Raw genomic sequence first — 21,782 nt, 5'->3', positions numbered from 1 at the left:
TTTAACTGTTTTGGGTGACAAAGATGGTAAAAGATTTTAGTTTTAACGCTAAACTCACTGCTCCCTTCAAAACACTTCCAACCGGTATTGGAAAGTGATGCATCACACTGGGAAGCGTGCCCCCACACCATCATGTTTTGTAACATGTCAGCATCAAATTTAAAATGCAGATATGTTGTCTGTGCTGTTTCCATCGCAGGGTAATTTGCAAATTGCATCACATTTGCAAATGTAGTATTAGTCTCAAAGTTTGAGCTGTAGGTAAATTAGTAGTTAAAGTGCCATAGGCATAATTATAATCAAATCTAAATTGTGCTAGTTTTAAATGAGTTAATATCACCCCCATTCATGGTGTTTTTAATTAATCAGAGGTTACTCCAGTTCCACCTTAAAAAAGTGCATGTACTACTATAAACTCTGTAGGAGGTGGTGTCCCTGCCTCTCCCTCCCTCCAGTGGCCAAACGTCACTAAAGCGGCTTGTTTGCTCGCGTTGTTACTCTGTTTTGGGGGATTGTGCGCCCAGATAAAGACTCATGGTTCGGTTCGACACGTGCTTGAACAAGACGTCCGTTGGCTCTCACTGGACTTCAGCTGAATATTTTAAATTGAGTAAGCAAATTCTGTGTTTTCCTCATTATAAATGTGTGGTGTCATCTTAAATATTGCGATTATATTGTCCGAGAAGCGCTTTAACAAGTGTGTAGTGAATGCTGTTGCTGTGGGAATGAATACAGAAATGCCATAGCAGATGACATGGGAAACAGGTGACTGTGTGTGACTGTGCAGCAGTTTCCCAGCAAATGCCTACCCCTGAATGCCCCATTTATCTGCATGTCTTGAAATAGTTTGTCCGCTTCACCAAAAGGGACGTGCCCCAGCTTGCAATAAAAAGCAAGTCAGTCTATATAGTTGCAGCTTGAATACAGTTAGTTGTAATTACACAACAATTCAGAGCTCAGATCAGATTTAGCGGCGGGATAGAAAGGTTGCGCATTTACTGAAGCGCATTTGCAGATTATTTAAAGATTACTGAAAGTCCTGAGTTAGTTTAAGAATGTGGGGTTCTCAGATGTGGCAAGAGGCTACATTAAAATGAGCTCACGTCTCACTTTCCTGTTTTTTACTCAACCTATGAAAAACGTTGTGTATCATTCTATCACATCTGATGTAGTAATAGTTTTACTTTTGTATTCATACCCCTGGAACTTTTCACATTTTATCACATTGCAACCACAAAGTGGCAGAAAATGGTAGTGTTGAAAATATTTACAAATAAAAATATAAAAAGTGTGGTATATATTTGTTTTCTGCCCGCCTGATTAAAAACTTTGTAAAGCTTTCACTATTTTTTAGGCTATGCCTCTACCAGCCGAAGTTAGTTTTCAACAATGGCTTTGTCCTTGTCACTCTTTCATAAAGGCAGGATTTCAGGCCTGCATGACTGATGGTCCTACCTGAGCTGTGGATCTCTGCAGCTCTGTCAAAGTTACCTTGGGCCTGTTCATGATGAGAATAAATTACACACAGATAATAACACATTAGGTGACTTCTGAAGGCAATTGGTTGCGCTGGACATTATTGAAGGGGTATTAAAGTAAAGGGAGTAGATGTAAGTACACCTCCATATTTTTCAGATATTGAAAGCCATGTGTCATTTTCCATCCACTGCACAATTAGAAGGTACATTGTGTGGGGCAATCACTTAAACCCGCCAGAAAATGCATTGAGCCTTGTGGTTGTAGCGTGGCAAAATGTTAAAATGTTCAAGTGGTGTAAATGCTTTTCCAAAGGTACTGAAAGTGAACTCAAGTGAGGTGGACAGTGCTCAATTTGTCATTTATTTTGCCCCTATTTCCTGTCTGTGGAGTTGTGAGTTATGACATCAGAGGAGAAAGATGCAGACATCATGCTGGACCCCCAGTTTATCCAAGAGAGTGGGGAAGTGTACAGAAACCCCACTGAGGTGCAGATGAGCCAGATCGTGCTGCCGTGCCATGCCAATCACTGCGGGGAGCTTAGTGTGGGACAGCTGCTGAAGTGGATGGACTCCACAGCCTGTTTATCTGGTAGGGAAAAATGAGGAATCTTCTCACTTTCACACTTTAAGCATTAAAAAGGTTAAAAACTGCACAAATTATCACAGTGATCACATTTTCTCTTTCATTTAACCCAATGTTCAGTAAGTCTAATACAGATACAGACATGATAAAAATGAAGTACACTCTCTTTAAAAATGATATGGTTTTTTTGTATGCATTTATGTTTTTTGTTGAACTTATTTGTCATAAACCTTCCCACTTTGGCTTATCTGTGTTTATTAAATAAGGGCATGGTGGAATCTGTGGTGTGGTTTTATACACATTTAGTGAGATTTAAATAAGTCTTGATCCCAGTTTATATGTTAAAACTATAGAATTAGTAAAAGGTGATCTTTAATTTTTCCCATGAGTATAAAATTGCAATAAGCGACAGAAAGGAGCCGCAAAAGGAATACTGCAAAGTCAAAAATGGGACATGGAATGTGCACACTGACACACAATTAACAGGAAGAGGTGAAACAAGTTAAATGATTAAATAAAGAGGGTAAAAGGATCTTTACACGCAAACATACCTAATGTTTAATAAATAATAATTGTAGAAACAATCATCTCATCTTGAATGTCACTAAAACAAAGGAGATGATTGTAGATTTTCAGAGAATAAGAAATAAGTCAAACACTATTTCCATCACGGGAGAAGAAGTGGAGGTGGTGGAGGAGTACAGGTCCTTCTCAAAATATTAGCATATTGTGATAAAGTTCATTATTTTCCATAATGTAATGATGAAAATTTAACATTCATATATTTTACATTTATTGCACACTAACTGAAATATTTCAGGTCTTTTATTGTCTTAATACGGATGATTTTGGCATACAGCTCATGAAAACCCAAAATTCCTATCTCACAAAATTAGCATATCATTAAAAGGGTCTCTAAACGAGCTATGAACCTAATCATCGGAATCAACGAGTTAACTCTAAACACCTGCAAAAGATTCCTGAGGCCTTTAAAACTCCCAGCCCGGTTCATCACTCAAAACCCCAATCATGCCAACCTGACTGCTGTCCAGAAGGCCACTATTGACACCCTCAAGCAAGAGGGTAAGACACAGAAAGAAATTTCTGAACGAATTGGCTGTTCCCAGAGTGCTGTATCAAGGCACCTCAGTGGGAAGTCTGTGGGAAGGAAAAAGTGTGGCAGAAAACGCTGCACAACGAGAAGAGGTGACCGGACCCTGAGGAAGATTGTGGAGAAGGGCCGATTCCAGACCTTAGGGGACCTGCGGAAGCAGTGGACTGAGTCTGGAGTAGAAACATCCAGAGCCACCGTGCACAGGCGTGTGCAGGAAATGGGCTACAGGTGCCGCATTCCCCAGACCTGGGCTACAGAGAAGCAGCACTGGACTGTTGCTCAGTGGTCCAAAGTACTTTTTTCGGATGAAAGCAAATTCTGCATGTCATTCGGAAATCAAGGTGCCAGAGTCTGGAGGAAGACTGGGGAGAAAGAAATGCCAAAATGCCAGAAGTCCAGTGTCAAGTACCCACAGTCAGTGATGGTCTGGGGTGCCGTGTCAGCTGCTGGTGTTGGTCCACTGTGTTTTATCAAGGGCAGGGTCAATGCAGCTAGCTATCAGGAGATTTTGGAGCACTTCATGCTTCCATCTGCTGAAAAGCTTTATGGAGATGAAGATTTCATTTTTCAGCACGACCTGGCACCTGCTCACAGTGCCAAAACCACTGGTAAATGGTTTACTGACCATGGTATCACTGTGCTCAATTGGCCTGCCAACCCTCCTGACCTGAACCCCATAGAGAATCTGTGGGATATTGTGAAGAGAACGTTGAGAGACTCAAGACCCAACACTCTGGATGAGCTAAAGGCCGCTATCGAAGCATCCTGGGCCTCCATAAGACCTCAGCAGTGCCACAGGCTGATTGCCTCCATGCCACGCCGCATTGAAGCAGTCATTTCTGCAAAAGGATTCCTGACCAAGTATTGAGTGCATAACTGTACATTATTATTTGAAGGTTGACGTTTTTTGTATTAAAAACACTTTTCTTTTATTGGTCGGATGAAATATGCTAATTTTGTGAGACAGGAATTTTGGGTTTTCATGAGTTGTATGCCAAAATCATCCGTATTAAGACAATAAAAGACCTGAAATATTTCAGTTAGTGTGCAATGAATCTAAAATATATGAATGTTAAATTTTCATCATGACATTATGGAAAATAATGAACTTTATCACAATATGCTAATATTTTGAGAAGGACCTGTATAAATATCTCGGTGTTCACCTGGACAATAGACTAGAGTGAAGATGCAACTGTGAAGGGACAGAGCAGACTGTACTTCTTGAAGAAGCTTAGGTCCTTTGGTGTTTGTAGCAAGATGCTGCATATCTTCTATAAGTCTGTTGTGGAAAGTGTGATCTCTTCTGCCATCATCTGCTGGGGAAGCAGCATCAGAGCCAGGGACTAAAAAAAGCCCAACAAGCTGATAAAGAAGGCTGGCTCTGTTCTGGCTAGTCCTCTGGAACCTCTGGAGATCATTGTGGAAAGAAGGATTCTAAATAAAATAAAGAACATTATGGAGAACCCTGAGCATCCTCTTCATGGGACTGTTGGACAACAACAGTGTCTTCAGTCAGAGGCTTCTTCTGTTATGATTTGGGGTTGTTTGGTTTTTGGTTTCTGGGTTTTTCTTATATTTGTCTCAGTTTTTGAATCATGCTTCTGTTTATTATTTTTCTGGTCATGTTTTAGTCTTGTTCATGTTTTGTCAAGTTTGGTTTGAGGTTCTGGGCATGCTTTAGTTTTTGTTTGTATTCAGGAGTCTCTGTTCTTGCTCCAGCCACGTTCTGTTCTGTCTGTTAATTATCTTTATCAGGTTCACCTGCTTCAAACTAATCTGTCTCCTTGCTCCACCTGGTTTACTCTCCATATATACACTCCTGTTCAGTTGTTCATTGCGGAAACATTACTCAGATATTGCTCTTGTCCTGTAGTCACGCCACGCCTGTTTCGACCAGCCTGGCCAAGTCTGTTTTTTGCCTGTTCTGCCTGCCCGTTTGTTGTTTTGTTCCTACCTCTTTTTAGGGTGAGTTTTTGTTTATTAAATAGTTTTTTTTTTCACTTACCATCATGCTGCCTGCTCGTCTGCATTCTGGGGTTCTATCTCGCAAAACCATAACATCTTCAGATCTGCTGTGAGACAGACAGGAGGTCCTTGCTGCCCACAGCCATCAGCATCTACAACAGCTCTTTGAAAAAACCTGCATAATATGAGCTACAACAACATTTAATGTCCCACTGGGATTAATAAAGTATTTTTGAATTGAATTGAATTACTATAAAGTAATGCATAAAAGCTTAAAGACCACAAGAAACACAAAATAATCAAACAAGATGAAAACTCATCACATAATAGTGACTCAGTGATACAATCAGCAGAGAAACATGAATCATTTATTTGTAATTTTATATATATATTAAAAAATACAATGAAAGAAAATTGTGTTTCTCTTAGTTTGATGTAGTGCCTACTGTCAAATGTTGGGAAATCAAACAGCATTCAAGGGGAGCAGCACGTATCACATATCTTGATGCCCTAACAGTAGGGGGGAGCACAGAGGAAATCAGTATGACTGCTTGGTCAGTAATGTCTTCCTACCTGCCTGCGTCCAGAGTCTCCACGGTAACCAGCCCTTGTAGCTAATGGCCGATGGGTGGTGGTAGTCTGCACCTCTTCCATTAATGCTTCCAGTTTTAACACAGATAATCACCAAAGAAACAGGATATTGCTTTCACAGCTGACCTGCTGCTTTTTGTCTGGAGGCACAGATGTTTGCTGTCAGCCCATTTCTGTGTGCAGCTATAGGTTCAGAGATGTTGCTATGGATCAGGTAAAAAGAAAAAACTAAAAACATTGTCGTTTCTTACTGATAGGTGTACGTGATGTGTGAATACTTACACCTGTAAGTAATAAATTCTACTCTCCAAGCAACAACAGGCCATCTGTTGTAATCCATACATCAATGAAAATTATCCTAATCTTCAACAAAGAGTGAAAAAAATCCTCTGCATCATAGCACTTTGAGTTTTGTTAACAAATACACAGCTTTAAAATGCTAACTGTGTATTATATGTCATTGTGGAATAAAATACAATGTGAGGTAACAGTAATTACTTGGTTTCTAAATTGTTTTCTTTTTTTTGTCCATTAAAGCTTTATTCGTGAGCTGTAAAGCTTTTCTTTAGACTGACTTTATGTTCAATCAGTCAACCGTCAAAGGTGGTTTAGACAAATATTATAGATTTTTGTGCCAAAATATAGTATTGATTTACAGTTGAAATCACATGTTTACCTACACTGTATAAAAAGACAATGGTTTTTTTCTTACTGTGACAGATCAGAACAGAACAGAGTTTTCCTGTTTTAGGCAAGTTAGGATTAGCAAAATTATCTCTATTTACTTAATACCAGGACAATGAGAGGGTTAATTTGACAATTTCTAATTTTAGTTAAATTCAGGAGTTTATTCATAGTGTTTGGTAGAATTGTCTTTAAGCTGTATAGCTTGGGTCACATGTTTTTGGTTTCCTTCCTCAAGCTTTCTCACAGTAGTTTGCTGGAATTTTGGCCCATTTCTCCTGAAAGAACAACTGGAACTGAGTCAGGTTTGTGGGCCTCTTTTTCCAAGACACCTTTTGAGCTCTGCCTACAAAATTTCTACGAGGCTGAGATAAGGGCTTTATTATTGCCAAAACATTGACTTTGTTGTCTTTAATAAGCCACTTTGTAAGTAATTTGGTGGTAGGATTAGGATCACTTCATTAAAAAAATCTATTTGTTCCCAGGCTGGATCATTCTGATGTTTGCTTATGTTGCTTCAATATTTCCACATAATCTTCTTTCCTCTTGATGACATCTATTGGTTTCAACTTTTTTCAGAGCTTTATTAATATCATCGAGGGGGCGGGTAGCTCCAAGTATACGGACTGGCACGTTCGAAGATGTGCAATACTGCTATTCCTGGCGTCTCCTCTCTGGCAGGGAGGAAGGAAGCCGCTTAACTCGACGTGATTAGAGACACCATCTCGTCTGGGAACTCTCTTGCTCAGATGGCTTTCTGCAGAAGCTCAGAAAGAAAAGCTTAAAGACAAGCTTGGGTTCTCTAAAAGCAGATCATTACTTCATTTATGTTTTCCCTAATCGGTGGGTAAACAAACACCACATTGTAGTCAACTCTGGATCCAAGTTTGAAGAATTAGTTCAAGTTGGACATTCAGTTTGTGCATGCTGCCATTCTTTTAGCTGCTAGGTAGCAGGCTAAAGAATGAGGTTTGGCTGGAGAACTGTTTTGTTAGTGTCTCCATGACCTCCTGGGGATTCCACCTGTGACTCTTCCTTCCTGGGCTGGACTAAGGGTAGGTTAGAACTGTATTTAAAGATATTTTATCGGCACTAGTGGCCTTTATTTTTTGACAGTAGGCAGACAGGAAAGAGGGATAGAGGGAGGTGGAGACATTCGGCAAATGTCGCCGGGTCCAGGACTTGAACCCGGGACGGCCGCTTCAAGGATTGTAGCCTCCGCATATGGTCGCGCGCCTAACCCCTACACCATCAGCGCCGCTAGTACTGTGTTTAAAGATACAGAGTTTCCTACCAGCATCTTTGTGTACATTTCAGAGTCCATGTTTTTATCCATATCTGGGTCACAACACTTAAATGTTGTAAATTAACTGATCTGAAGCCTGCAAAGCCATGATATCATCATCTGGAAAATTTGTTTAAATACAGAGTAATCTTAGTGTATGCAATCTTCTGAATTTGAAGAAAGTAAAAATAATTGGCAATAAAATTCCCCTTTGCATTATTCTGCCATTTAGCAAGCAGAAATAATTTGGGTAACCATACCTGTCCTAAAACAGGTGTATTTGAATGCAGTGTATGAAAATATGTGGTTTCAACTTTTTTGCAGAGCATTCTTAATATCAACGAGAATAATTAGCATAAATGTAAGGAGGTTTTCATGCAGTGTGTTATCAATGTATTGATGTGTTGTATTTTGGTTATTGGCATGTTTCTGATAAGTATAAATATATCAACAGTCAAAAATAAAACTGTATGACATTGATAAGTTCTGCTGCTGGTTCATTCACAGATTTAAATGTATGAGTATAACTAGTAAAAACTCATTTTTATTGTAATCTCTCCTTTGACAGCTGAGAGACATGCGGGTTGTTCCTGTGTCACTGCATCGGTCGATGACATCCTCTTTGAACACACAATAGGGTAAGGTATTATCAACATAACATAACGGTTATCAACCAAAATCAGATTTGTTGGATAAATATAATTTGTCTTTATTGCTTTATATAGGAGGATTTCTTTGGTCTAAAATTTTTAGCAAAATACTGAGTGACTCAGCAAAGTCAGTTTTCTGTTTAGAAAATCATTTAAAAAGGATGCTTGGAATTATTTTACTAAGAAAATATTAACACATATGCTTTATCCTGTACTTTTCAAAATTTTGCAGTTACAGTAGGTCTCCCATATTCAGTTGTCTTGCTTTTGACCAGACATTATATCTAAGGGTAGTGAGGGCACAGACTGTGTTGAGTATAATCATGTTGACAGTAAAACAGCGTCCATGTCTGTCTCCTCCAGGGTTGGACAGGTTGTCAACATCATTGCAAAAGTCAACAGAGCCTTCACATCTAGCATGGAGGTTGGTGGAAGTCTCCCTGGGGTTTCAGTATGGGGAGTATTTTTTTAAGGTAAATAACCATATTCGCATATAAAAATTTAGCAAATGTTTTTCTTTGAAGTTCAGGTGGGCATACTAGTGACTTGTGAAGACCTTTACACTGACAGGCAGTGGAAAGTTTGCCGTGCCTTTGCCACCTTTGTTTCCAGACGAACTGAAGCTGGCAAGGTAATGAAGCGAGGACTGAAGTAATCTTGAGCACACCAGCACTACTAAAGCTCACTTAGCCCCATCTGGCTTCTTTGGGGTTTTCTGTACACAGGTACAGCTCAAGCAGGTGATTCCTCGTACACAAATGGAGCAGATGGAGTACAGCCTGGCAGCAGAGCGGCGGAGGATGCGGCTCATCCACGCTGAGATTATCACAGACCTGCTGAGCAGCAGCACAGCTCAGCTGGGTATGAACACAAGGTTTTAGAACACACTGCACTGTAAAGTCAGAATGATTACAGCTTCTTCTTTTGGCACTTTCATCAGGAGAATGTCAGGAGTATGATGATGCTGTGCCAGCTGAGAAGACACGAGTGGAGAGCGTGGAGCTGGTGCTTCCGCCCCATGCCAACCATCAGGTCAGCACTTTTGGAGGCCAGATCATGGCCTGGATGGAGAATGTGGCTACAATTGCAGCAAGGTATGCATTTTTCTTTTCGCAAGAGCTTGACTTATAGTGGGTTGCAAAAATATTCATATGCTTTGATCTTTTTCACATTTTGTTGCATTACAACCATAAAGTTTGATGGTTTGATTGTTTATGTGAAAATTTGTGGATTAAACATCTATAGACAACTATCTATCGATGGATTAAACATCTATCTATGGTATGAACAAAGGAAAAATATTGAGTTCAAGAACAAAGTAGGATTAAAAATAAAACAATTAAAAATAATTACAACAGTTTAAGATTAAAAGAGAAATATGTATTTATATCAAATAAATTGATCAATTATTGAATAAATATCTTTTAATTTTTTTGTTGCATTTTATGGCACTTTAATTTATGTCCATCTGTCATATAATGCTGAGTTTTTGTTTTACCAACATACAGAAGAACACTCAGGAGCAGCATGGTGAGTTGTTGAGGTTCTCTTTAATAATGATAATAAGAAACAGGAACAAACTTACCAGGGTAACCAGAAGCTGCAAACAGACATGAAACAGGTACCAAACAGTGTAGTATACAGGAGGAGCTGGTGCCAAACAATGAAAACCAGAGAGAATAAATACTGAGGCAAGTGGAGAAATGCACCAAAGAACTGTGGAGCTAATCAAGGAGAGAATCAGGTGCAGCTGCTGGAAGAGGGAATGCTGGGGAACTGAGAGAGAATGACTAAATAACACAGATGAGCATGGAAAACAGGCAAGTAAGAGAAAACTAAACAAAATGAATCTAATAAGCCTAAGTAAACTGAAAATAAAGCAAGTGAAGAACACAGTTGTGTCACGGGGTTTAGGGAAGGACCAACGTGCAGGCAAGAGCTGGACAGCTGCATGTTAAATGAGAGATTTCTTTATTCAAAGTCTTTGCAAAACATAGCAAAGTCGAAATCCTTTATGTCTCCAAAAACAAAGCAAGATGTGGCAAAACGTAGCACAGACGGAATCCTTAATGTTTTCAAAAACAAAACTAGGCATAGCAAAAAACACTGCAGGTGTACAAAGGGTGCCAAGCCAGAAAACGTACAAGAAGTCACTCTGCAGGAGTGAAGCATAAACAAAGCCTAGACGTGGTAGGGAACGGGGTAGTAACGGAGATTCAACCGGAAGGAACCAGCGAGGAACAAACAAGAACAGAGAGCTCATGAACAGAGGGAAGTGTAGTATGGATCAATGAGAATGAGAGATAGGAAATCAGGGGAGATGAAATTCAGTTGTAGACCAGGCTGTAGAGAACTGAGGGAAAGTGAATAGTTGCTAAGGTGACAAGGCTAGAAACAAAACAAAACAAAACACGAGAGCTAAACCATAACATAAATCTAGAGGGGAAACATGAGGGAAGATAGACAGTAAAATAACCAAAGGAACCTGACTACAAAAACAAAACTGTAAATAACAAAACTCAGGGAAAACAGATCAAAGCAAAACTATGGACGAAGATAATAAACGAAAAGAAACATAAGAACCTAGAATAATCATTAACTAAAGCAAACTGAGAAACTAAAGGAAATAGAAGAAACACCAAAACCTAATAATTAACAAAGGACCCATAAAGAAACCCTGACTGTAAATAAACAAAACCTAAACCACAGAAAGGGAACCAGGATGAGGAGGAACAGAGAAAATAAACTAGTAAACAAAGAGCGCAGGTGAACAAATACCAAAACATAAATAAACACAGATATACTAAATGGGAAACTAAACTACAAGAAAGACAAGGGAACTAGAAAAACAACAAATATAATAATAGTCATAATCATAAGAAAACCATAACAAGTAATAGAAAAGAAACCACTAAAGGAACTAGGAACGAAGGGAGAGAAAACAACAAACACTAGGAGGCAGGAAATAAACAAACAACCATGACTACAAAACCAAACTAAAGTCAAAATATAAAACCACAACAAAGTCCAAAGATGTCGCCTCACGACAATTTGTGCAAAAAAGGTAAACAGAACTCAAACCCAAAACCTAACACCTGCAGATTCTGACACTAGCTACTTGTAGGCCCGGTAATTATTTTATTGAGTCATTTATTTATTTCTGTATTTATTCTTAATTATGGCAGGATTGATCCTCCATCATAATCCAACATGAAGTAGTGCGGAAGAAAAGCAAAGCTTGGTCTTTTCAGTTTTTTTACAAATAAAAATCTGTGGCTTGCATTACTACATACTGATAAACTTGAATAAAATCCACTGCTATCAATTGCGTTTGGAGCTCACTTAGTAAATGAGGTCCATATGTGTGCAATTTGATTAAAAAATATAAATACTGAGAACCTCAGAGGTTTGTTCGAGAAGATTACGGTGAGCACGGACCCAGGGGTGTTAAATATAAATGCATGCCACACTTTTCATTTTTTTTATTTAAAAAAATTTAAAAGCCATGTGTAATTTTCCTTCTGTCTCACAATAACGCACTGCTCTGTGTTGGCCTATCACCTAAAATCCCAATAAAATGGACTGAAGTTTTGGTTCACTACAAAAACATCAAAAAGTTGAAGGGATGTGAATATGTTTGTACAGTACTGTACATACAAAGCTTTGTTGTTTGATTTAAAAATAAATAAATAATCACCTACCTACCTACCTACCTACTTACCTACCTACCTACCTACGATGTGACTGCTTTGTGTGGTCAGCCTGGAGGACTTTTTTTATTAGGACAGAAATGCTTAAAATCCCAAATGATATTTACACAATATTAAAGTTTAGGAACTTGCATTCCTAGAGTTTGCTTTTTGATTCACCTTTCCTTCAATTCATGGAGAGAGAGCCTGAAATGTTCCCCTAGAATTCACTTGGATAAATCAGAACTCAAAATTCTGCAAAGGATAACAAGGCATCTTTGTGCAAAGACAGCACAAGCCCAATTCATGACAGTACCACTACCGTGTCTTGTAGATAGAAAAATCTTTTTTCATTGCCAATATTGTTTTCTTGTCTCTCAACACCTCTCTTGTAGACAAACTCTGTCATTTTTTTCATGGTAAAACTTTCCAAAATGCCTCCTGGCTCATTCACATGATCTTTAGGAAATGGCAAAAGCGCAAAAACAAAAGGTTTGGACTGAGCTCTTGATTGATATATTTAGTAGACTACATTTTAGAACAAATTCTCTTATTATGTGATGTAAAATGGTCCATATTTTCATTTAAAAGAAAATGGAGAGAAGCCCATAAATGTCAGCAAGAATATGAATAAATAAATAGATAAAATTTTCTTTTTTTAGCATGAGGCTGAAAGGAAAACAACACTTCCTCTTTTTGCTTTTCCATGTTCTGATCCAGTCGATTGTGTAACGCCCACCCAACCCTGAGGACTATAGACATGTTCCATTTTCGTGGGCCTTCCCACATCGGCGACCGGCTGGTGCTGAAAGCTATTGTTAACAATGCCTTCAAACACAGGTGGGTCTCAGCATTATCTGACAGATTTTGTTAAACAACGCCCAAATCAGCTGAATATTGTCAGTACTACGCTACCAGTAAATCTGTATTTTATTACACATGCTGTGCTGTAGCATGGAGGTGGGAGTTTGTGCAGAGGCCTATCGGGGTGGAGAACCTCTCCGTCACATCAACAGTGCCTTCATGACCTTTGAGGTGCTGGATGGCGACAGGAAGCCCCGCACACTGCCACACCTGCGACCTGAGCCTGGGGTAGTGTTTTCAGAGTTGTATTTATGCCATTTGGAGACCTAATCTTTTGTCTGGATTAAATTAGGTTTTCCTGTGTTTTAAAGGATGGAAGAAGACGTTATAAAGAAGCTGTTGCCAGAAAGAAGATTCGTCTTGACAGGTATGTTACATGTATAGTGCTTTGCAAAGTGTTCATACTCAAAGGTTTTCGCAATTTGTCATGTTACAACCACAACGTTTAATCTATGTTAATGGGATTTTGGGAGAGACCAATACTTGTTTGTGTGAAACTGAAGGAAAATGTTACAGGCTTTTCAAGCAAATAAACATGTTAACAGTGTAACGGTCATTTGTATTCAGCTTCTGACTCAATTCTTTATAGAACCACCTTTTGTTGCAATTACACTTGCAAGTCTTTGGGGTATTTCTACCAGCTTCCTACAGCGAGAGGCTGAATATTTTTGCCAATTTTTCTTTGCAAATTACAGTGCCTTGCGAAAGTACTCAGCCCCCTTGAACTTTTCAACCTCTTTAAACATTTCAGGCTTCAAACGTAAAGATATAAAATTCTAATTTTTTGTGAAGAATCAACAACAAATGGGACACAATCGTGAAGTGGAATGAAATTTATTGGATGTGTCAAACTTTTTTAACAAATAAAAAACTGAAAAGTGGGGCGTGCAATATTATTCGGCCCCTTTTCTTTCAGAGCAGCAAACTCACTCCAGAAGTTCAGTGAGGATCTCTGAATGATCCAATGTTGTCCCAAATGACTGATGATGATAAATAGAATCCACCTGTGTGTAATCAAGTCTCCGTATAAATGCACCTGCTCTGTGATAGTCTCAGGGTTCTGTTCAAAGCGCAGAGAGCATCATGAAGACCAAGGAACACACCAGGCAGGTCCGAGATACTGTTGTGGAGAAGTTTAAAGCTGGATTTGGATACAAAAAGATTTCCCAAGCTTTAAACATCCTAAGGAGCACTGTGCAAGCAATCATATTGAAATGGAAGGAGTATCAGACCACTGCAAATCTACCAAGACCCGGCCGTCCCTCTAAACCTTCATCTCAAACAAGGAGAAGACTGATCAGAGATGCAGCCAAGAGGCCCATGATCACTCTGGATGAACTGCAGAGATCTACAGCTGAGGTGGGAGAGTCTGTCCATAGGACAACAATCAGTCGTACACTGCACAAATCTCGCCTATATGGAAGAGTGGAAGGAAGAAAGCCATTTCTCAAAGATATCCATAAAAAGTCTCGTTTAAAGTTTGCCACAAGCCACCTGGGAGACACACCAAACATGTGGAAGAAGGTGCTCTGGTCAGATGAAACCAAAATCTAACTGTTTGGCCACAATGCAAAACGATATGTTTGGCGTAAAAGCAACACAGCTCATCACCCTGAACACACCATTCCCACTGTCAATCATGGTGGTGGCAGCGTCATGGTTTGGGCCTGCTTTTCATCAGCAGGGACAGTGAAGATGGTCAAAATTAATGGGAAGATGGATGGGTCCAAATACAGGACCATTCTGGAAGATAACCTGTTGGAGTCTGCAAGAGACCTGAGACTGGGACAGAGATTTATCTTCCAACAAGACAATGATCCAAAACATAAAGCCAAATCTACAATGGAATGGTTCACAAATAAACTTATCCAGGTGTTGGAATGGCCAAGTCAAAGTCCAGACCTGAATCCAATTGAGAATCTGTGGAAAGAGCTGAAGACTGCTGTTCACGAACGCTCTCCATCCAACCTCACTGAGCTCGAGCTGTTTTGCAAGGAAGAATGGGCAAGAATTTCAGTCTCTCGATGTGCAAAACTGATAGAGAGACTTGCAGCTGTAATTGCAGCAAAGGGTGGCGCTACAAAGTATTAACGCAAGGGGGCCGAATAATATTGCAAGCCCCACTTTTCAGTTTTTTATTTGTTAAAAAAGTTTGACACATCCAATAAATTTCATTCCACTTCACGATTGTGTCCCACTTGTTGATTCTTCATAAAAAATGTGAATTTTATATCTTTATGTTTGAAGCCTGAAATGTGGCAAGAGGTTGAGAAGTTCAAGGGGGCCGAATACTTTCACAAGACACTGTAGCTCAGTAAGATTGGATGGGAAGCATCTGTGACATTAAGTTTCAAGTCTTTCCACAGCTTCTCAATGGCATTTAGGTCTGGACTTTGACTAGGCTGTTCAAACTCATGAATAAGCTTTGATCTAAACGAAACCATTGTAGCTCTGTCTGTTTAGGACTGAAATAATTGTTTTTACTGTGAGGCTGGTTTAAGGTAGATCTCAGCTAGTTGATTAATGTTTATGCAGAAGAAAAAATAAAACAATGTCTTGCTTCTTCTATTCAGTAACCAAACGTGTTGGACTGACTGCTGCTCGAGTCAAAGTGTTTAAACTGGTCAGATTTATGGTCTTTGATTTGTGCCTGAGGAATGTCATTGCTTTTCTTAATGTTTACAGAAAATACATCATCTCCTGCAAGCAAACCCAAGTGCCTCTGTCTGTGCCCTGGGATCCAAGTAACCAGGTAATTTCAGGAAAGCAATCAAAGCCCACCAGATATGGTGCTCAAACTCATGAGTTCAGTCAACCGTTTGGTTTTCCAGATGTACCTGAGCTACAACAACGTATCAGCCCTGAAACTAATGGATACCAAGAACAACTGGGTCTTAACTTCAGAGAAAAATAAGGTCAGTGCGGGTTGTCAAATGATCCAAGATAGATTTGGTTTTCCAGCATACATTCTATATTGTATTATTTAGAAGTAGGGAATGGTCAGATACAACGGAGTGCTGAAAATAATGAAGTATATATTTTAAATACAACTTTGCAAATCATTATCAGTGCATTCACAGATCACATCTTAGATTTACTGTGCTGGGAAGTCCATTCCAAAATGGGTGGCCAGGTTATGATTAATGTCCTATTAGAACCCAGGCGTGTGCGAATTTCAACCATCTGACTGAAACTGTTCCAGGAACCACCAACAAGTTTTATATCCACATGAATTGAGAGGGTGCCCAGTCAAGAACAAAATCAACACCTCCTAGCTTAATTAATGATGGAGATTCATATGGAGAAGCCAAATACATATTTTTATTGTCAGAGCAGACAGAGATTGAGCAATTTGACCACAATGACAAGAAAACATGGAGTCAGGGTGAATGAAATGAAGAGTAATCGCATATCCAGGCAAAATTATGCCAAAAAAATTTTCATGGCTGCATAATGTATATAGTTCTTTTGCATCTTCATTAAATACTTTTGACCCAATTCTTCTTTTAAAAATCACTGAAGGTTTTCATTATAAAGCCATTCCACCCTGGGAAAAGAAGGATCCAAATGCATCATTAAAAGCTCAAAACTAAAATGACATTCATGCCTATGGTCATTTGTGAATTTCTCACTGGCACTGTACATGTTGATACCTTGAACAAATGTATGTATACACACCGCTGTCATATTGATAGGTCAGGCTGTACACGCTGGAGGAGAACCACATGCTATATGTCAAGGTGGAGATGCACGTCAGCGTCCCAGCCGAGCAGGCGTTCCACCTGTTGTCGGACCTGAGGAGAAGAAAAGAGTGGGACCGGCATTATCAGTCAGTAACACACATTTCAAACAGGGCACCGTAAAAGAGAAGATCAAGATTAGATTTTCCCAGTGTTTCTTTTATGACAGCAACCAACTGTGGAAATTTACTGATCCTGCAAAGGATCTTACATTAACTCCCAGATGAATGCTTACTTGTGACATTACCGTCAAATGCTTTAAAGCCTGAAAGCTAATAAATAGAAAATGATCTATTCTTGTTCATGTTTCAACCACAGGGAGTGTGAGGTGATCAACCAGGCGGATGAGGATGACACCCTTTATCGTGTAGTTACGCCCTCTGTCAGTAAAGGTGGCAGAGGGAAAGACTTTATCTTGCTTGCATCTAGAAGGAAACCATGTGATTCCAGGTGATGCAATATCACATGTTATATTTTGTTCCCTTTTTCGAGCTACGCTTTATTTTATTATTTTATGATTCCTTAAGGTTGGTTGATTACTCGTACCGCCATGTTATTCAAATTGTTTATGAGTAAATAAAGCTAATAACAGGGAGCAACAATTTATGAGAATTTAAATCTCATATTTAATATATTGGCCTACAAATATTTGTGTGGCAGCAGGGGAACACCTAAAACATGCTGGACAGTGGACCCTGGGGACCAGTGTGAGGAAACATTGATCTAGATTGCTGTTTCTAAGTTAGAAACATCAAAATCAATTACATTATGTTATTTTAGATTATACTATTCATATGAAATTTTTGTACTTCTTATTAGTATTATTATTTCAAACAAATATACGGTTTAAATTGTTCTCCAAAGAATATTGACCTGTTTCACGTTGAGTGCCAACTGCTGGAGATAGGCACCAGCTCTCCCGTGAAAAAAAAAATTAAAAAAAAATAGAAATTTACACATTAAAATTAAAAAAACAAATAGAAATTGTGTGGCTGCACGGTGGCACAGTTGGTAGCACTGTTGCCTTGCAGCAAGAAGGTCCTGGGTTTGATTTCCAGCCAGGGGTTTTCTGCATGGAGTTTGCATGTTCTCCCTGTGCATGTGTGGGTTCTCACCGGGTACACTGGCTTCCTCCCACAGTCCAAAGACATGCCTGTTAGGTTAATTGGTAACTCTAAATTGCCCTTAGGTGTATGAATGAGTGTGTGCATGGTTGTTTGTGTGTTTCCCTGCGATGGACTGGCGACCTGTCCAGGGTGTACCCTGCCTCTCGCCCATAGACTGCTGGAGATAGGCACCAGCTCCCCCGCGACCCACTATGGAATAAGCGGTAGAAAATGACTGACTGACTGACTGATGACTGAAATTGAAATTGTTTTAGTTAAAATAATATTCATTTATGTCATGTTTGTTTGATCATGTACCTTATATTTTGTTTATACAATAATTTCACACTTTTATGAATTTTTGAACCATTTGAGTTATGATTTAATTTTTCATTGAGTTCTGGCTCTGTTTTACCTCTACGGTCTTGCACCTTTTTTGCACTGGTATAAAAGACTATAATTTCATCTTGTCTCTCTCAGGGACCCATATCTGATTGCTCTGCGTTCTGTCACTTTGCCCAATCACCCGCCCACAGAGGATTTCTCCAGAGGAGAGGTGCTCTGTGCTGGCTTCACAATCTGGGAGGAGTCCAGTGCAGTCACCAAGGTTAGCCTGATGTCTGCAGCATGGTTAACTGGTGCTTGCAGCACATGTGCATTGCTGCAGGTAACAAAATGCATTGTCACTTTTTGTTTCAGTTCACCTACTACAACCAGGCCACACCAGGAGTCCTTCCCTACATCTCCACAGACGTGGCTGGCCTCTCCTCCAGCTTCTACAGCACTTTTTCTGCCTGCAGCCAGTTTCTGGAAGCCAACAGGGACAGCCTGGATGCTCTACAACCTTCTTCATTTTGAATTAAATCCCTCTTCCATAAGCAAAGAAGTGGCATTAGCTGGCATGAGTAGCATTGCTTCACAGTTGTCATTCAATTTTAACACTGCTTTGGAGGCACTGGGCTCCAATATAAGTCATAAAATAAACCATTCTGAGATTATGAAGGACTGTTTGTACTTTGCAGAGATGGGTACAAAGCGCACAAATAATTGTATGCCTCTTTAGTTTTTTTTAGAGACATTATTTTCTGTAAAAGGTGATGTGCAATTCAGATTTCTAGATTTATGATTTATATGTCAGTTTGTAGTCCAGCCAACACTATAATGGTATTATGATAAGATAGGAAGTGCATTTGGTATACGATTGTGATGTTTTAATTGAAGACAACAATGTAAGGTCCTTCTCAAAATATTAGCATATTGTGATAAAGTTCATTATTTTCCATAATGTCATGATGAAAATTTAACATTCATATATTTTAGATTCATTGCACACTAACTGAAATATTTCAGGTCTTTTATTGTCTTAATACGGATGATTTTGGCATACAGCTCATGAAAACCCAAAATTCCTATCTCACAAAATTAGCATATTTCATCCGACCAATAAAAGAAAAGTGTTTTTAATACAAACAACGTCAACCTTCAAATAATCATGTACAGTTATGCACTCAATACTTGGTCGGGAATCCTTTGGCAGAAATTACTGCTTCAATGCGGCGTGGCATGGAGGCAATCAGCCTGTGGCACTGCTGAGGTCTTATGGAGGCCCAGGATGCTTCGATAGCGGCCTTTAGCTCATCCAGAGTGTTGGGTCTTGAGTCTCTCAACGTTCTCTTCACAATATCCCACAGATTCTCTATGGGGTTCAGGTCAGGAGAGTTGGCAGGCCAATTGAGCACAGTGATACCATGGTCAGTAAACCATTTACCAGTGGTTTTGGCACTGTGAGCAGGTGCCAGGTCATGCTGAAAAATGAAATCTTCATCTCCATAAAGCTTTTCAGCAGATGGAAGCATGAAGTGCTCCAAAATCTCCTGATAGCTAGCTGCATTGACCCTGCCCTTGATAAAACACAGTGGACCAACACCAGCAGCTGACACGGCACCCCAGACCATCACTGACTGTGGGTACTTGACACTGGACTTCTGGCATTTTGGCATTTCCTTCTCCCCAGTCTTCCTCCAGACTCTGGCACCTTGATTTCCGAATGACATGCAGAATTTGCTTTCATCCGAAAAAAGTACTTTGGACCACTGAGCAACAGTCCAGGGCTGCTTCTCTGTAGCCCAGGTCAGGCGCTTCTGCCACTGTTTCTGGTTCAAAAGTGGCTTGACCTGGGGAATGCGGCACCTGTAGCCCATTTCCTGCACACGCCTGTGCACGGTGGCTCTGGATGTTTCTACTCCAGACTCAGTCCACTGCTTCCGCAGGTCCCCCAAGGTCTGGAATCGGCCCTTCTCCACAATCTTCCTCAGGGTCCGGTCACCTCTTCTCGTTGTGCAGCGTTTTCTGCCACACCTTTTCCTTCCCACAGACTTCCCACTGAGGTGCCTTGATACAGCACTCTGGGAACAGCCTATTCATTCAGAAATTTCTTTCTGTGTCTTACCCTCTTGCTTGAGGGTGTCAATAGTGGCCTTCTGGACAGCAGTCAGGTCGGCAGTCTTACCCATGATTGGGGTTTTGAGTGATGAACCAGGCTGGGAGTTTTAAAAGGCCTCAGGAATCTTTTGCAGGTGTTTAGAGTTAACTCGTTGATTCAGATGATTAGGTTCATAGCTCGTTTAGAGATCCTTTTAATGATATGCTAATTTTGTGAGATAGGAATTTTGGGTTTTCATGAGCTGTATGCCAAAATCATCCGTATTAAGACAATAAAAGACCTGAAATATTTCAGTTAGTGTGCAATGAATCTAAAATATATGAATGTTAAATTTTCATCATGACTTTATGGAAAATAATGAACTTTATCACAATATGCTAATATTTTGAGAAGGACCTGTATAGCTTAGTAAAATTTCACTTAAACTAATTTTAATTGTGTACAGAGAGGCATTGAGGATAAAATGTGATGATTTAAGTTGAACAATAAACATGTTAGATTTGTGGATAATGTCTGGAGCTGTCGTTTTTCATGTGCACTACCCCTTAACCTTTACATGTGAATGAAATGGTCAAATCTGAGCCTTTTATCTGTTTACCTGAAAGTGAAAATTAAGTGAGTGTTTAGCTCCACCTGATTTCAGGTATTGTTTTGTTTAACACAAATCCACCTTCATAGTAAATGGGTGTAATCCTCAGTACAGTGTGATAACAGTCAGATCCAAGCCTTTCAGTGATTCCATGAGCTAAGTCTATCCAGAACTAGCACGCCACTCCTGCAGTAGCAAATATTTGTTTCTGAACTCCATTTTGAAATTGTCTTTTCCTACTAACAATTTACTTAGAAAAGCCTTCCATTTACCCCAGAAAACCAACCCATGCTGACTTTTCATACTGGAATTCAAAAGTTTCGTATGATGTACCTTATTCCAATCTACCCATTGTTGGTCAGAAACAAAGATATATATTTTGTCAAACTTTAGAATATATAATAATTTAAACTTTAAAATATTAGGTTACATTCTGTAACCTAATATTTTGCCCAATTAGGGAAATTGTAGCTGGAAACCCTGGTTACATTTAAAAAGTACGCTCCAAGCTAAACTGATGTTTATCCCTAATCAATACAGCTAAGAGTGCAAGTCAAAGTGAATTCACTCATTGTGTTTGTTGTTAGGGGGAGCTAATTTGTTGAAATTAGGGATGGAGCCCACTTTGTCTGTAAATTGAGAGCCAGGAAAACCACCCTAACAACATTAATACTAAAGGCAGCGGTCAAGATTACAGCAAAGCTGAGGGCAGAACCAGTGGTAATATGATGCTAAAAATTGTTCTGGGTTTCTGCTTTTTCCTTAGGTGTCAAAAAAACAAGTAATTCTCGACCAAAGAGTTTGTTGCTGTTAGATGCTTTTAGTCTTTATACTTTACTTTCTAAGGTGACAGAGCAAGTAGTCTTGTTCAATTTTTATTTTTTAGTCTAACATGCCTATTTTCAGAAAACTGTATTTTCTTGGTGACTTGATCGTGATTTATGAATCGTTCAGGCCTATAAAACCTAAGCTCAAGCGATAAACCAGTGTTGTGGCGA

General features: G+C 39.4%; 1 protein-coding gene across 1 annotated transcript; it reads left to right on the top strand.

Moving 5' to 3' along the window:
• Positions 1 to 444: 444 nt before the first annotated feature.
• On the top strand, positions 445 to 18,750 carry acot11b (acyl-CoA thioesterase 11b). The gene is made up of 16 exons (XM_047374855.1): positions 445 to 610; positions 1,869 to 2,067; positions 8,272 to 8,341; positions 8,717 to 8,777; positions 8,883 to 8,984; positions 9,079 to 9,214; positions 9,294 to 9,447; positions 12,763 to 12,882; positions 12,996 to 13,134; positions 13,218 to 13,273; positions 15,592 to 15,658; positions 15,738 to 15,821; positions 16,602 to 16,735; positions 16,965 to 17,096; positions 18,233 to 18,359; positions 18,452 to 18,750. The coding sequence occupies exons 2-16, from the start codon at positions 1,878 to 1,880 to the stop codon at positions 18,608 to 18,610; spliced, it is 1,731 nt and encodes a 576-aa protein (XP_047230811.1). The 5' UTR covers positions 445 to 610; positions 1,869 to 1,877; the 3' UTR covers positions 18,611 to 18,750.
• The last annotated feature ends 3,032 nt before the right edge of the window (positions 18,751 to 21,782 follow it).

This window comes from Girardinichthys multiradiatus, chromosome 9, assembly GCF_021462225.1.
Source record: "Girardinichthys multiradiatus isolate DD_20200921_A chromosome 9, DD_fGirMul_XY1, whole genome shotgun sequence".
NCBI lineage: Eukaryota > Metazoa > Chordata > Actinopteri > Cyprinodontiformes > Goodeidae > Girardinichthys > Girardinichthys multiradiatus.
This window is presented reverse-complemented; position numbering and strand designations above follow the sequence as displayed.

Coding starts and splice junctions, on each gene's coding strand:
- acot11b (XM_047374855.1), top strand. CDS start 1,878: ATGACATCAGAGGAGAAAGATGCAGACATCATGCTGGACCCCCAGTTT. Junction 12,883..12,995: donor AACAATGCCTTCAAACACAG/GTGGGTCTCAGC, acceptor GCTGTGCTGTAG/CATGGAGGTGGGAGTTTGTG. Junction 17,097..18,232: donor AGGAAACCATGTGATTCCAG/GTGATGCAATAT, acceptor TGTCTCTCTCAG/GGACCCATATCTGATTGCTC.